We start from the raw sequence: 17860 nt of genomic DNA on the forward strand, positions 1-17860 counted from the left end.
TTTTCTGCAAAAGCCACCATGTCTATCAACATCTTTGTTTACCATCCCCCTCACACACAATATTCTTACAATACACTTTACAATTAACATCTGGGTGCCCGCTTAATAGGTTTGAACAGCAGCTGAGTGTGGAAGCAGGGAGGCAGCTTCAGGTGGAGAGGAGAGGGCAGCGTGAAAGGAAAGCCATGTACAAAAGTCCAAGTGTACGTTGGTTACTGAGCTGAAATTGGCCTTGGCTCTGGCTTTTTACACCCACCCTTTCTCTCTCTTTCTGTCCCTCTGCAGCACTGAATGGCTCTCTTTGTATTTCTCAGTAACACGCAGTCCCCAGCCGATTAAATGCGGGGAATTAGTAGTCAATTTTAGCCCACACACACAAACACACTAAACAGCTTAGGTTGGTGGGGCACTGATTGTGTTGTTATTACAGTTCACACGTCAGCAGCGTGTTTTTAATTTAGTTTTTTCACCCTTCACTTGCTTAATGCTCCATGTTTTATCTCTGAAACATCCCTACTGCATACAATAACACTCTTACAAAGGATATTTTTTTATAAATAAATTGATTTAATAGATGACAACAATAACATTTCAACATTGCTTTTCTTGTATGGAAGCAAAATACTCAAGCGAATGTATAGCAAACACTTTACAAAACTATCCAGAATTATACAAAATAGAAGAAGCAAAGATGTGACACAAAATGCATTATTTCTTACAACAAAATAATAACTACATGGTAAGAGGGTCAGTATAAAATCATAAAGTATGCGTCAGGTAATAAAGTTGAAGCATGTGGTAATAACCAATATTCACATTGCTGAAGAGGAAGAGGCCTATTTGGACACAAAATAGAAAAAAACTTAAGGACGAAAACATGCTTTAGCAGTGCAGAGGGGTCGTACATGTGATTCTAATCCTTAACCCAAAGCTGGCCAATTATCTGAAGATATTTGGTTGAGACTTTGCACTTATATATTTTAACTCAGTTATTAGAAAAATCAGATGTGTATTAGCAAAATGTTAGTCACTAAAAAGCAAAAAAGAAGCCGATGTTTACTGCTCTGAAAATCTGAATACCTTAAGCATTATTTGATCAGGTATCGTCTTATTTCTTCTTTGCTATTGGCACAAAATGAAAAGAGTTGAGGTAAGTGTCCAAGACTGAGTGTTAAGCTGAAATACATCTTTAGGAGCTCTCTTTCCCTCTCTTGTTCCTTTTCCCCCCTTAAATGCTTAAGTCTTCAGTTCAGTGAAGTCAATGTAATGGAAGGACAGATTGTGCTATCTACAAGAAAAACAGCTATCCTTTTTTGGCCATGAAAAAATACAACCCTTGGGAACAACTTACAGAAAACAAAACATGCTTTTCCCAAAGCAGTGGTGAAGATGTATTAGTGTAATATCAAATCAGTCACAATAAAGTTACACCCTAGGATATCAACATTGAGAATAAACTTACTACTCATATAAAATAATAACACAATAACATCAAAAACATCTGCTTTAGTTTGGTTAATAAAATCTGATTATGTCAGTCTAAACCCATCGTTGCTGGGTCAAATCAGAGTCACTCATCAATGCAACAACTGTTCATTCAGAGTCACACTGTGTACAAACTTTATACACATTTATGATGGCACATGTTTATTAAGGTTTATTTAATTTTTGATTGGCATTTGACCCATGATTCACACTTTATATTGCGTGAGTTTGTGGCTGTTTTTCTTTTAAACTGTATAAGGCCCCGTGGATGCGTCTTGCATTATAATGGCTAAAAAAGTAAAAACCTCCAATATAACATCAATATGGCACATGCACGCATCCACAATCACACACTCTCATATTTTGCACACAGTCACACAAATCCACTCACACACTTCCCATATTTCCCTCTGCTCAGCTGGTCTCCCTCAAGGTCTTGTGAGTGTGGTGTAAACAGGCTGCTCCCAGTGTGTTGGGCTGTGAGAGGGGGCCACGCTGGAGGGGTCTCCTATGGTAGTGTACAGAGGCCTCTGTGAAGGGCCCATGTAGGAGAAGGCTGAGTACAGCCCCGGGGCCTGGCTGGAGTGGGCATAGTACGCCCCGGGGGCCTGGTGCTCGGCGTACTCAAACTGAGCCCTGGAGGCCAGCGAGGGGAAAGCGGAGCCATAATGGGGGAGGCTGAGCGGGGTGTAGGTGACATGGGGGCCTGAGGAGGGCGAGGAGGAGGCGTCAGCATAGTGGCTCCCGACCACAGACTCACTCTTGATCTGGGCCTTGGAGGGGTCGGAGGAAGACGGAGAGGCCTGAGGCTGCTGCTGCTGCTGCTGCTGCTTGGAGAGCCACGCGGAGTGCCCGCTAGCAGCAGCCAGGGCGTAGGCGTAAGACGAGGCTGAGGATCCGGCTGAAGGGGCCCCGGGTCCACTTTGCGGGTGGCCGTTTGGAGGAAGGTACTGGTCGAACTCGTTCACGTCAAATGGCTCAATGTTGGACATCACCTCGTGGCTGATATCGCCGATGTCCATGGTTCCAAAGTCGATGTGAGGTTTAGAGCTCGATGATGAAGGGCCGCCCGAGGCCCCATCATCCCCCACCCTGAGGGCTCCCCTGGACCCCCCTGATCCTCCGGCCGCTCCTGCACCCCCCTCCCTCTTGGCATCTGACAGTTTCCCAGACTGGAGCTCTGTCTTCGGGGTGGTGGGGGGTGTGGGCGGGCTGTGACCCTGACCTAGAGGAAACAAGAGGAGGGACACAGGTGAACATTGACAAAGGCACAACTTAGTTTTTTCTTCTTTAAATCTGATTCTGATTTGAATAGGCCTAAATAAATGTATCCCACTTAATATTAATGATAAATGTTGTGAATTTTTTCAAATGTAAATGTTGGTTATTGTGACTCCTACCAGCAGGATGGTGGAGATGATGGTGGTGGTGGTGCAGGTCACCCAGGGGAGACCCAGCCCCGCCATTGTGCTCCAGGTGCAGGGTCTTGTAGTGAGACTGGGAGTGGCTTGCCTCCCCTTCCCCCTGGCTGTCGGACTCATTAGCATTAGCTAGTTTGCCGTTTTTGCGTCGCCGGGGCTGGTACTTGTACTCCGGGTAGTCCTTCTTGTGCTGTTTCCTCAGCCTCTCCGCCTCCTCGATGAATGGCCTCTTGTCGCCCTCGTTCAGCAGCCTGGGGGGAGACAAACAAGGAGTGTTGTTAGTCTAACAGGCTAATACTCAATTAAAGGGATAATATTTTCTGAGAATATGTCAAGAAATTATAATTATTGTCGCATTCAACCCCGTGCGCGTAAGGAGGTTAAAACTCGAAGGTATACACGAATGCAGTGTACTCTATTAAAGTAACAAAATACCAATTTGATTTCTGTGTGTTTTCTTTGTTTACAACCATCATCCTAAACGTATTTGCCCAGTTTTTACATTTGAGTTTAAAATCTACACCCCTACTTATCCTTTATGCACAGGCGAGACAGGAAACGTGCCACTGTATGGCCACACTGTTCTGAAACAACCATCCCATACAAACCTCCAAAGTTTGCCCAGGGTCTTGCTGAGCTCCGCGTTGTGCAGGTGGGGGTATTGGTCGGCCAGTTTCCTCCTCGCCGCCTGCGCCCACACCATGAAGGCGTTCATGGGCCTCTTTACGTGGGGCTTCGCTTTGCTCCCGTTGTTAACGCGTACCGGCATGGGCACAAGTGTCCAGTCATATCCGTCCAGCACCTGGCTGACCGCCTCCCTTATGCCGATCGGGAAGCGATCTTCCACTATCTCCGATTTGACTGTATCGCCTGCGTCATCCTCGGAGCCATCTGCGACACTTAGTGAGGTCAGCTGCTGCGGCGGCCCGATCAGAGGTGAGTCCTGGCGGGGTGGCGCTCCGGGTTGAGTCGGTGACAGTGAGTGACCATCGTCGGACCCTCCGGGACTCAGTTCCGCCTCGGACAGGCTGTGCTCCTCGCCAGACATTTCTATTTAGTTATTTTTAATTCAATGTATGTCAAGAATGCAACTTTGTTTTAGAGAGTCCAACCTATGCAGTATAATACGTTCTAATCGAATACGATGTCAGGAGTCTGCGATGATCCCAGTTATTGCTGACTCTTTTTAGGGAAAGCCATGGTGCTGCGTAAAAGTGTCCAAATCCTTTCCACCTTCGGCTGGAAATCCGTTTCAGCAAACAGTTACTCCTAAAACCCACATAAAGTATGATAGAAACAAAATCAATATGAATTGCACCAACAAAATGTAATTGTGTTTATGAGAGTCAAACATGCCCCGGATCAGGCTAAATATGTATAATTGGTTAGCAGATTAAATGTGACCATACAAGGGCAACTGAAGCCAATAATAATAATAGCCTAATAATGATAGCCAAATGCTATTTATACGAAAGAACTGTATCCAAGAAAATATATTTTCATCGAACCCAAATCAACGCTGAAGTTACTCCAATAAAAACAATACACCTTGTACATAAATGACATACTGATATAAATTAATTCCTTTTAAAATATAAATTCTGTTTTTAAGAAATTACATAACTTACCAATTTAGATGTCCAGTGGTTCAACATGGGAGTGTGTGTGGCTGACTGTAGAGCCGATGAATGGTTGCTCTGTGTGGCAACACCGGACCTTAAAGAGCGCCTTGTGAGGAGGACTGGAAGAAAAAAAAGTGATTGAAAGTGGAAAACATTCCCGGAGAGGGAGCATTCCAGCACACTGTGGCCCCGCCCCCCGGCACCGCACCGCGCACTGGTTCGCTCTCTAATTATCCCCCTGCATCGTGATTGGACGGAAGCTGCAAACTGTTAATGCCGGTCTGTCCATCACTGCAACATTTCCAACAGGGAAGAGGTGAGATTTTTACATCGGAGTGGCTTAAATGACTCTACAGTGCGCCCATTTAGAGGCAGGAGAAGGCCAGCTTTGTTGGACGTGTTGACATGTTATATCAAACAAATAAACAATCATGAGGAGAGTTATTGCCTCGTGTGGTCACGTTCCTCAAAAAAAATCAAAAGTTCAGCTTTGATTTAACAGGAGTTTGGCAGGGTATAGATTATCAGAGGGATACCGGTTAAGTAAAGGAATTATGGATCTGATTTAAAAAAGAAAATATAACAAAGACATACTGAGTGTGAAAAGGAAGAATGTCAACTTTTTTAAAAAACATTGTTTTATACAAAGGGTAGCTCGGCAAAAGTATATGCTACATCCCTGGTGCTTTTATATTTATTCTGAAAATAATAATGGGATCTACCAACGTACAGCTTTAAAATATTGAGTAACCTTATCGATAATGTGTATTATAATATGTGTTTATGTAATATGTATGCATTAAATCATGGAAGAAAGGGGTCCCAATTTACATTAAAACACTGTAAAACACCGTTTCCTGGACAGTGCACAAAGTGCGATCCAAGGAGACTGGTGTATTTTTCTTATTTTGAAATGTGATCAAAAGATAACATGTTAGATTATAAAACAATATTACGTTTTTAATAGCAAGCTAATTTAGCATGTAGCCATCTGTTTAAGGGTCCTGAAAACAAGTCTGTTTGACATTCAACCACGCCCTCAATGGTGATGTCATACATATAAAATAATTGAGTGACAGATCACCAGTGTTGATATGATTTTAAGATCTGAAAAGTGTGTTGACTACGTTAACGAGCACGATTTTTGAATTCCTAATTGTTTTTCCCAAGTCATGAGGAGTTGGACAGTGCTTTAGAAATCACCAGATTTACTTAATCAACTATAAGGTTTCCTTACTTTCATCTGAAATGCAGACCGATGTTTAATGGGTTCGCTCAAATCAAACCAGAATTGATGTATCAATAAATACATCTAATAGTCCAACCTATAGCTGTTTTAATAGTAACAACGGCTGAAAGAGATGAAGCCTGCATGGAGACATGTTGGTCATAAAAAGATAAATAGCAACAGTAAAGAGGCAATACATTTCGAAAATAAATTATTGAAAACATATCCAAGTCAACATTTCTTAAATAAATTAAAAGACAAATCCATCCAAGCCATTTTCACTGAATGTATGCCTGTGCGTAAAACAAGACGACAGTTGTGAAAAAGTTGATTTGTACACGCGTTTAGGCCATGATTTGTGCCGTTAAAGCATGGCCTCATGGAAAGTAAGATAATCGCCTTTAACACCATCTGATGCGCACCCGGACACACACACAGATACACACACACAAAATGATTGCAACAATAACCCCTGTGTGTCCGTCGGCTCTCATGTTGAGCCTGACTCGCGGTTTGCTCTCTCTCTCTCTCCTCTCTCTTTGCTCTCTTTGTCTCCATCTCAGGTGAATTGTAACCATGTGATCAAACGCCCAAGCCTCTATCCATTAACCATCGTAAATGAAAAAATGGGGAACAAAAAGCAGTTTTGTACTGCAAACATGGAAAAAATTGATAACAGAGAGCGATGTGTGCGTCTTTCTCCCCTTATGTTCGAGCATAGACACCAGTCGCGCACACACAGAAAATACTCAGACGGGCCACATGGATCTCTATGTTTCTGCCGCTGTGACAGTTTTCTGTCTCTAAATACTCTCTGCAGCACCGGGATATGGGCCTCGGAGCTGCTGATGGTAGGGGGGCTTGGGGGATGAAGGGGTGATGGGTTGGTGGTGGAGGAGGGGGGGAGACACCTCCATGCTGTACCCCAACGACCAACAAGCACTACTGGGATCCTGCATAAGGCCTCCGAGGCTGGTTAAGTGAGTGTTTTTGCCGATATGAGGAGGATTGTTATGCAGGAGAATGAGTTTGAGAAGTGTGCGCCAGTCTGCGGATCGTTCAGTGAGCAGTCCGGAGGGCTGGAGGAAGCTGCGGTTTTACGGAGTGTTTAGTTAGTGCAGCGGGATGTTTATGCCCCCCAGGGGGTCTGTCAGACGCAGCAACATGGCTTTAATATCGCCAGTCTCTAATGATGAAATGTTTAATAATTTAGGTTTTACCTTCAGTATTGCCTTTTTTTAATGCCTGCGTAATATAACCATTTACCATAATGATAATGTATTTAGCAATGTATTGATAACTTGATCATGACACGTTAAGTTTATTTTGCTATGAACTATTATGTCACAATGTATAGTGACTTGAATCATATAATTAACAATTTTCTGACATTATTATAACAAATCTGCAGTGTATCCCGTTTCCTCACTTTCGACTAAACCTTTTTTTCTTTTATCTTTGTGGAACCATGTTGTTGCTGTACAAAAATCTTATTTTCCGTTCATGATAAAAATGCGTTACTTGATGGTAATGAAAATTAAACAAAGCTTTGAGAAAAAAAGATTCAAAAAGTTAAAATCCAACAAAGTTATATAGACTTTTTCATCTTCTGAAAGTATTTTAGATTTTTTAAATAAATAAATAATATGTATTCTGTTTAAGATTGAGACAATGCATGTTTTATTCATTCCAGATTTAGTTTTTTTCCACAATTATTGAAGTTTAAAATGATCAAATTAAACTCAAACTTTTGAAAACCCTTTATTCGCTCAAAATGAGAAAATCACAGCCATGACCTAAAGCGCCGACAACTAAAGCTATATCACATTTGCATTATATTAAGTAGGCCTACCGTGTGTAGCATGTTAGGCTATATTCTTTATGAGGCGTAAATTGTGACGTGCAGGTATTTCAATATGTAATAACAGAACAAACAAATGAAAATAAATTGAACTTGAAGATATTTTCTGAACGGAATATCCAATTTGTAAAGTCCTGTCGATTATTTTCAAAATCCAAACTTATTTGAAAATAAAAATGTAAGTCTTTTAACGAATGAAATTAAGAGATAGAGCCGGGAGTTTTCAGCGTTAACGGTCTTTTTCCAATCCATGGTTATGGTCTCAAAGGCCTCAGAAAGTTGCTAAACACTTGTAATGTGCTAACGTAATATTTTTCTTGCGCTAAGACAATTTTGATTAATCGTTGAAGATATTAATTTTGATAACAACTGCTTGTGGTTTCCTGATTATTTGTGTCACTTCCTCATTTTTTGCCTGCAGGTCTTTTGTCTTTCAGCTGGAGTTCAGCCGAAAATAGGCCCTAATTCTTCTAGCTCAGCTGCATGGTGTCTCCAATTTTCCAATACTTGTCGTTTTAATATAACTGTTTTCAAATGTTGTCTATTTGTATTGTAGAGTTTAGAGAAATACAATTGTGTAAAAACAATGAACTTTAAACTTTAAATTAACAATGTATAGTATGACTTAAATCTTGAGAATATTCAATGCCAAACTTTTTTGTTTAACCCACAGAGCATGTCGTGGCAACCAGCACTGATTTATATAAGAGCATAATCAACTAATTATGTATCTATGATAACCTCTAGATTTCTTCCTTCCTTATTAAATTATATTTTATCAATTTGAGGTTTTGACTTCAATCTGGTGTCTCTGCATAATCATGCACCTTTAATCTGCTTTACAAGCGTAAAAAACTGTTTTCTATCAATATAGACTTTTTGTAAGATACATTATTAATACCACAATTTAAACTCATAATCTCCTCCTTTTAGTTTTTTAAGATCATAAGATAGGAAACAAACAAATATATTCCATCTGTCATCCAAATCTAAAGAAACATAACCTGAACGTTGTTTAAAGATGATTCCAATGGAGTGTAGATAAATAAACGGTATTCTGTTTTCCTAAACTTGCCAAGCATTTTCAGACATTTTGTATCTCCTGTGGTGGGCCCTCGGGGCAGCTGTAACTTGTTAGAAAATAGAGCTCACATGGTCGCATCATTCCCTGCGCTAACCTGCCATGTGACTGCTGTAATGGGCCTCTCCATGGCTGCACAGACCACTGGGTCACAAGAAGCCCGTATCCTGCGGCTCCTGGGGGAGAGGACGGGAGGATGAGGTCTCATGATCAGCAGGGAGGTCAAAGATGATGATCAGCAGCAGCAGGGTCAAAGAGTCAGCCTTCAGGTGCACGGTTAGTCACGGGCAGCCATTGAGTTTTTCATGAAATTAATATGTCCTCAGGGATGAGTCCAAGGTTAACGGAAAAATATTTTCAAGTATTGATGTTGTCAGAAAGAACATTAGGTGATCAGGGGGTGGAAGGACAAAGAAAGTAAAGAAGAAGAGGAAATAAAAAGCTGTTTTTTGTTTCTTGGCCTTAATACTTGAACCACCCCCAGGGGAAATTCCTGAAATCTGACGACGGATGGAGAGAAAAGGCAAGAGAGGAAAAAGAGAGAGATGCAGATAGTGTGAGAGAGAGTGTGAGAGGGATGCAGATAAGTAAAGCATGCACAGCGGTCAAATATTCACATGCTGGGTCACATTCTGCATTAAGTTGATGTATAATTGGTGGAAAGCAATTCATTCCCATGTCAATAGGCACATTTTGGCCTGAAATGAATGGCGTCACTTGTTCCAGATGATGACGAACTTGACAAAAGGATCCAAAATGATATGTCAATAATGTCTAGGAATTGGAGCAGAAGCTTGTTTTGTCATTCTTGGTCTCCGACTTATCACAAAATGTCCTGGTTAGATGAACATGCAGCATCGATCAGAAGATACAGGGGCTTTTCTCATGTGTTGTCTTCGTTTGCATTTTCTTTTTTTGTGTAAAACACTGCACTTGATTCATAAAGGCCATTTCCTCTCAGGGTTTTTGTGAAAAACAGATGAAGCCATTGCTTTTCCAAGGGGAATTCCAGCTCTGAACTTACACTATCAATTAAACTGAACCTCATGTGACTCAAATATTTTTGACTCAGACTTTCACACTGTACTGCTCATCTGGTTAAAAACATTTCCTGCAGCTGATTTCACAGACCAGTGCTGTCATTTTACAAGACTTACAAGTTCTTTTTTTATTGTGCTTGAAACAAATTGGAGATTTGTATCACATTGAGGGCTGCAGGTGTTTTCAGGGTTCATCACTTGATTAATGCATCACTCAGATTCAGTGTGTGTTGATGATGCAGTAACACGCCATCCATGGGGATGAATAAAAAATGATTCTGCTATCTGACCCCTGTCACTCCCTTTTTTTTCTTCCCATTTTCACCCAGTAAATTAGTGCAGCTGCACCACACTTAAATGGGTCCCCCTCTTTTTTCTCTGGGAGTGTATGTGACCAACCATGAATCCTCTCTTTGTGCTCCGTCTGCAGAGTTTCCCCCCTCTATAGTTTCTTGCCTTCTTGGTCTTTTTTATTTGGAGAGAAGAGGGGCTTCGGTTGCGATGGCGGCAGCACTGGTGAGGTGGTGGTGGTGGTAGCGATGGTGGCGGGAGGGAGGGGGGGGAGCGGGTAACTTGCTGGACCACATTCCTGTGCAGCTGTGGAGGCTGGTGCAGGGTGGGGGGTGGAGGGCAGAGCAGGATCATCATTGCATTGCAGGGCATCATGAATGGCCTATTGTTCACTGGTTTGCTGTGTCCGCATCTCTCTGCCACTAACTTCAGCCTAAGAGAAAAATAAGGCAACAATAAAATGAACAGGGAGATAAAGCAAGAAATGTGGACTAGTTTGTGGTACTGATGAGAAGGAGAGATTCTAATCACATGGAGGAAATAAGAAGAGTTCGAGAGAAAGCCAGAGAAATAGGCCTTGTATTTGTGTGCGTCTGACTCAGATGCAGGAGGATGTTGAGGTTCAGAGTGTGATGGTGATGATGAAGATGGGGATGATGGTGACACGGACAATGGTGGCATTCATGTTGTGACTCTATGACGGTTTTGCCCCTCAGTCATACGTGCCAGTGTGCTGTTTGGTCATGCATACATGTCGGCTGTTAGCTACACTTCAAATTATTCCCTGGGGTGGTGCTGTAAAATCCAAGATAAAATCCCCAGTTGGATATGGTTCCACACGTAATGAGAATATGACTCCACTGAATTTGGTATTTCTAAGAATTTATCTAATCTGTTGAGGGTGGATGACTGGACACACCAAACAAATCTGATATTCCTGGGTTGTTAATACTCTTTTTATCCTATCATTTCTTGCCTTGCCTTATTTTTAAATAATAGAATAAACTAAAGTCGACGTAATATAAAGAGATGTAATGTATGAACAACTTGAAATAACACCAGGGCTGCAATAACCATTATTATCACGTAATCCGCTGATTATATTTTCGATTTATAGCGTAGTCTCTCTCGAAGTGAGAATTTATTTTTGATAAGTCCAATGAAAACTTCAGAGTCCAAGGGGAGATCTCCCAAGATCTTTTGTTTTGGCCAGCAGTCCACCCAAAAACATGAGTGAAGGAGCTGGAATCAGGTCATGTTTGCCATCATTTCTATATATTTTGCTTGACAGTTGATCAATTATCAAAATGGCTGGACGGCGTAGATCATTTTTATGTCGATTTTCTTTTTTAATAATTGATAACCTTTCTACAAAGCTGACATCACTTACTTATGTCTCATTATTCCGTTACACATTGTGACATCTTTGGAAGAAAATCTGAACAATTGTAAAGGCATAAACTGTTTATGAAAATGTGTTCTTTACTTTGTTGGACTCTGTATATTTACAATGAATGTTAAAATATGTTTTTTCTATGTTGTAAACTGTACACTTAATTAACGTTCTCTGCTTCTTTTAATCCATCTTTCTCTTTTCTTTCTTTTATAAAGCACCTTCTTTTAATACGTAAAATGGGAAGACCAGGCAATCTGCCAAAACAAAACATTACATGAAACCTTTCTTTAAGAATATGCATACCCTAAACATATAAGTCAACTGTAAACATGGAAGTAAGTATTATAACACATTGAATCTGATATGGTATTGTATTTGTTCGATCTGAAACCACAAATAAAGTTTGATATCTTATGAAAACAAAACATCTGTCTTGATTTCTACAAAAAAAACTTCAATTTTCAATATGGGACATAACTCAAGTATGGATTTTTATGAGATTATTTTTATGGGAAAGTGAGGAGGGGGGCCACATGAGACGGAGAGAAAGTAGCGCAGACTTTCCAATCATGAGTTCTTCTCAGAACATTTAATTAGTCTGTGTGAACGAAAGAGGGCGAGGGCCTTAGGGGTTTGTGGAAAAGATGTCTACATGAAAGAGTCTGTTGTTGTCAGCGCAGAGAGAAAGAGATAAAAGGCAACAAAACAGAAAGATGGATGGGATATTTGGGAGTAGGGTCAGAAATATGCTTATTTATGACTTCACTCATGTCGGTCATGTTATTTTCGTTATTGTTTCTTATGGACATGGATGAAGATGACCATCCTTATCTTACCGTTGTGTGACAATAGCAGCTTGAGTCACAGAGCTTGTAAAGGGCAGAGAGATTTCCGTTGGTCAGATTCGCAGAGAAACGGTCTTTACGGAAACACACACACACACACACACACACACACACACACACACACACACACACACACACACACACACACACACACACACACACACACACACACACACACACACTGGCAGAGGGACAGGCAGAGGAGCACACAGGTGTTCAGGCCCACACACTCAGAGCAGACAGACAGGCTGCCGAGCGGACAGACAGACGATCAATTGAAAAGCGTGCGGTAATTGAAATCAGAGTCAGTGTAATTCATTTGACTTAGTGGGCTGCTCGCGTTGGTCACGTTACAAATACAACATTAAGAAATCTCCATAAAACATGGTATATAACATGAATTATACATCCTACATTTGTAACAAAAGGTAGTAGAATTGAATGAAGTTCTTGGATATGAAATGTTGTATTTAAGAAATGCAAATCGACAAATACCAGATAATGATCATCATTGCGTTGCACCATGAAAGAAGTATTGTTCGGAGGTTTGCTGCGTCTGCATCTCTGTGCCAAAACACAGGGAGAGAAGTGGCAGAGGAAATAAACAACGGAGGGATAAAGAAAGAAATGTAGAAAATGTTTGTATTTTTGAAATGGCGTTTACACTTAATTTATCTTTTAAGGCGGAAAAATGGACCTACAGCACATTTAAAACAAGAAGGATGCAATAATGTAGCATATCATTTCAGTAAATCAACACCTGCCTTACTTATGTACAATTTTAAGGTACTTTTATTTTATTTTTATTTTCCTTTGATACTTTCCCACTACATCTCAAAAGGCAAAATACTTTTTCTCTTTTTTAGTTAGTTTAGTTTAGCTTTAGTCACTAGTTAGTTAAGAAATTAAGATTAATAACACAAAACATGTGTTATTTAACAAATATGAATGTATTATTGATGATAAACAGCAGTGTATCAAGTTAAGAGATGCAAACAGATTAATAATTTGAATTCAACAATATAATTTATACAATTTGAAATAAGGGCTTTCTTTATTATCAATATTTGAGAAAGAGCCTGAGGTATAACTTGTTTTAAAAATCCACACCCAGACTTAAACTAGAGACGTTGTATTTACATTAATAGTAAAAAAAAGCCAACCTTTAGCTGACTGACTGCACTCGTGTCACAGAAACACAAAATAGACCAAAATGCCAGGAAGAAGAAGGCAGACAGACAATAATACAATTTAGAAGAGGACGGATGGACGAACAGAGAGACAGACGGACAGACGGACAGATGGACAGACAGATAGACGGACAGACAGAAAGACAGACAGAAGTATCCAGAAGATGTTTGCCCTGTGGTGCTTCCCAGCCTGGATCAGTCAGGCCTCCTCTGCTGAGCCATGTTGAGCAGCACACAATGCTCCTCTGTCCCGCAGCGAGCTGCTTCACAGCTCCACAGCACACAACAGCTCATTATGGAACCAGAGCTCCCAGTGCCTAAATACTGTCCCCTGCTGAGCACACACACACTCACACACACACACGCACCGTCCCCGGCTCTGGTCGCACAGCCCGGGGCCACAAACAGCCAGTGAGGCCAAGAGAGGGCACGCTGATATACAGGGTGTCACACACATGAAAGCCCACGCACACACTCACACACTTAACCTACATGAGGATGAACACACAGCACCTTATTAGGCAAGATCCAAGTCAGCCATTAGAAGTCTTAAGAAAGGTCGGAGAGGTCACACAGCTGCTCTGCCTCTCGGACGTTGATGACAGGGGGTTGTGACGCTCCGGTTAATTAACCAGCATCAAGAAACTGCCAAGGAGAGAGGGATGGGATGACAGCCGGGAGAGGGGCAGATTGTCGGGAGGGGAAATGACTTGCAAGAGTGGCCAGGAGACTATAACACACATAAATAACTAAAGGTGGTTTCCACCCAGCTGTTGAAGATTTGGGCCATGTGCTCACCTGGTTTGGTCTTGTGACGTATTGTAAAGAGAGCAAGAAAGAGCAGCAGGGGGGCATTAGAGCATGACATCGCTCTAATTATCAGTCATGTTAATGAGGAACAGTGGCTCAGAGGTTACTACTGTCACAGCGACGGGTCATGGCTTTGAGTCTCAGCACCGGTACTTCCTGTGTGGAGGTGAGGTTTCCCTCAAGGTTTTTCCTCAGGGTCTAAGGATCTGGTATTGGTATGCCTTGCTCCTTAATAGGTTGACTTGATTAATTTTCCAAAGGTGTTAAAAATATGTAAATGTGTCCCCTATAAATAACAGCATAATCTATGAGCATTAATGAAATTATCTATCTGAAATAGAGCTATTACATTTAGTCACAATTATCTCTCCCTCTTTTCTTAATCAGACGATTACAAGAGTTCATTATTGTAGTAAAATATATCGTAAAATGTACTCCTCACTAAATCCAGATCTTCATTATTAACTTCAACTCCTGAGTGTCTAGACTCCACAGGGGAGTTTCCTCTTCTACTTAGGGCTTCACTTCCCCCTTAATCAAAAAATAACCACACAATAAGGTCTGATAGCGACATACTTTACATTTTTCAACCTTTTGTGAACATGTCAATAAAAATATGTTTTCACTCAGAAATAAGTATCATCCAGGTTAAGGTATAAGTGCCTCTGTTCTTAAAATGACAAACAAGATATAAGGGAAACGTTTATTGCTCTGAGCTTGAATCCTGAAAGCAGTGTTGAAGCACAGTTAAAACTGTGCAGTAATTCATGATAAAAGAGAGTTTTTAAAACAAACTTAAAATGAGTATTTCCCCCAAATGTTCAATCAGAAAATTACGTTATATTTTGTAAGGTTGAAAACCACTCTTTTAAGTGACTCAAAATGCAGAGAAAATGAATTTAAACTGGTATAATTTAAACACCGTCCATAATACAAACATCCTAAAGCCGATTTTGTGACAGGGTACAATGACCAAAACCTTCAAACACACACAGAAAACATTTCAGCGATCAAAACAACAGCATCATACCCTGTTGCCCCCTGTTGTGTCTCTCTACAACCACATGGGGGCGCTTGTACAACAGATAATCAGAAACACTGCTCCTCATTACAGTTAGAAGGACTTCACTGCCTCCTCCTGGTGTTTTTGTGTTAGGTGTCTCTCTGTCTGTCCACACTTCTTGTTTTGTCCCAGAAAAATACCTAGAAATAAATCCCAGGAGGATTATGATTCTTGGACATCGTCATCTAGTTTTTCTCAATGATATTAAATATGTTTGACTTATGGAGTGCCCTGGTAGCATTCACCAGGGCATTGTCCATGGTGTCAGCACCCTATCAGTCCCAATGTTTACTATCTCAGGGTTATGAAGGTGAAAGGTCTCAACAGGTGTTAGCTTCAAGCTAGCAAGCAACAACACTGTCTCATGTATAGGTCTATGAATGAACTCACCAAAATCTCTGGATCCAATCTTTCTCTTGTGTCCTCTTGTCTAAGTATGAAGCAGCTCCATAAACAAACACGCTAAGTTTGACGTTTTGCTCAAGATGAAGCATGTTTAACAAGCTAAACCTGCGTTTCCAAAACTATTTAGAGTGTAACTGCTGTCTCTAAAAACTTAAAACACATACAATTAGATTTCGATCTGGATGTAGGATCACTGTTGGTTACACATATGTACACATGGTTAGGATAGATTATACCCAGTGTTGGGTGTAGCGCGCTACAAAGTAACGCGTTACAGTAACGTAATTCCTTTTTCCGGGTAAAAAGTAGTGTAACGCGCTACTACGGAAAATGTTGTAACGTAACGTAGTTTCGTTTTCAATTCGCCGGAACGTTATTTTTCCCAGGGACTAGTGACATTGTGACAGACTGCCTACTCAGCTGCGTGCTTACGCAGGCACCAGCTCTCATTCCACACTGAACGTGATAGAGGCTGGCCGCTGGTGGTGGCATGAAGACTGAAGAGCAGTGATGGCAAGCGAGAAGTCTACACTACAGGCATCAAAAAATGCTTTCAACGCTTCGCCCATTCACTTGAATGGGGTGACGTAGAAGATTTTGAATCTTCGCCGAACTGCATTGTGGGGAGCATGGTGTACGTTGTGCCCTGGCCAGAAACTTTTGTCCACTGCCGTTAACTCAACTGCCAACCTCACCAAGCATTTGAAAGGAAAACATGCTAGCATGAAGCTAGTAGCTCAAGATCCCCGGGGAAATGATGATATTATCATACCGTGAAGAAGGGCCAGCATATTCAGTGAACATAGCCTTTTAATTCGGAGGCCAGTCCTGCTTTAAGTTGTTCTTGATTTTATTTTGGCTACAATGCCTTTGCTTCCAAGCTGTATTATGCCATTTTATTTTATTTACACAAGCCATTGATATCAAGACATTTTTAAGTTATTATTTTTCTGTTGGATTTACATGAGGCATGTTTTATTTTGAGACACATGAGCCATTTTGAGCTTTTCATCATGTTGTTCCTAAGGAGCCTATTGATATGATTTGCACTAGCTTTGCACCAATTTCGGGGCCAGCCTGTTTAATGATTATGATTTTATATTGATATTGTTTGATATTATTGTTTAGTGGTGGTGTTGACGCTTATAGCCCAATGTTTTGTTAAGTGCTCTGTGGCATTTAAAAAAAAGTAAAGAGCACAAAAGAAATATCTGTTATGTCCTCCATAGTAGAACTTTATGTAAGCCTAAACATTTAGGAACAGAGATGGGGTTCTGCCCAAAGTCGAGCAACATAAAAGTAACGTAAAAGTAACGAGCAACGTAAAAAGTTACTTTCCTTGGAGGGTAACTAAGTAAAGTAAGGGATTACTTTTTTAAAGAAGTAACGAGTAACGAGCAAACACTACTTTTTAAAAGTAACTTCCCCAACACTGATTATACCCAACGTGTAACACGGTTATCATACCACTTGAGTGTTGCAGGTTCAACAGTCAACAGCCATGCTAAAGGTTCTGTGAGGCTATGAGCTAAATAACGTCGTCGTCATGCTAACAGAGACGTAGCTAACATGCTAACAATGTTTATTAATATCGGTGTGATGTTTACCACGTTCACCATCCTAGTTTAATGTGTAAGAATCTTCTACAATTGAATTGAACGTGGGCCTACAGCTGATGCTCAAATAAATGTCGTGAGTTTGCGGATTTTTAACACTGGAACCGCCAACAGGTCAATTTTACCTGCAGCTGATTTTTGATTGTATGTAACTTTTTTTCAATATTAAAGTCTCCCAGTCCGAGATTTTTCCTGAAAGTGTGTTGTAGCACCCTTAGTTGTTAACAATTGTCAATATGAAGTCAGATTGAAAAAATTGCCCAAAAAAATTCCATTTCTATGTATACCTCATAGGTATACCTATATCCGCCAGCGGTTAATATTTACCTCATAGAAAATGCAGCCTAAACATGACGTGTTGCTATAGCAACGCCTTTTGTCAACTGCGAGAGAGAGAGAGAGAGAGAGAGAGAGAGAGAGAGAGAGAGAGAGAGAGAGAGAGAGAGAGAGAGAGAGAGATCTTGGATGACTGAGCTCACGTTGAGGACGTTATGCATGTGTGCAGG

At 40.9% G+C, this 17860-nt stretch overlaps 1 protein-coding gene across 1 annotated transcript; it reads right to left on the bottom strand.

The window, feature by feature from the left end:
• Positions 1-552: 552 nt before the first annotated feature.
• On the bottom strand, positions 553-12351 carry LOC307040189 (transcription factor SOX-10-like). The gene is made up of 4 exons (XM_079682794.1): positions 4535-12351; positions 3515-4175; positions 2886-3157; positions 553-2710 (listed from the first exon to the last, which is right to left on the bottom strand). Exons 2-4 carry the CDS (start codon positions 3952-3954, stop codon positions 1914-1916), a joined length of 1509 nt encoding a protein of 502 aa, XP_079538920.1. The 5' UTR covers positions 3955-4175; positions 4535-12351; the 3' UTR covers positions 553-1913.
• Positions 12352-17860: the final 5509 nt, after the last annotated feature.

This window comes from Notothenia rossii (assembly GCF_949606895.1).
Source record: "Notothenia rossii genome assembly, chromosome: 1".
NCBI lineage: Eukaryota > Metazoa > Chordata > Actinopteri > Perciformes > Nototheniidae > Notothenia > Notothenia rossii.

Bases quoted from the DNA above. Each gene is read 5' to 3' on its own strand.
- LOC307040189 (XM_079682794.1), bottom strand. From the start codon at position 3,954: ATGTCTGGCGAGGAGCACAGCCTGTCCGAGGCGGAACTGAGTCCCGGA. The intron at 3,158-3,514 runs GTTTGTATGGGA...GTCTCCCCCCAG, and splicing joins ACCCTGGGCAAACTTTGGAG to GCTGCTGAACGAGGGCGACA. The intron at 2,711-2,885 runs GTAGGAGTCACA...TGTTTCCTCTAG, and splicing joins TCATCTCCACCATCCTGCTG to GTCAGGGTCACAGCCCGCCC.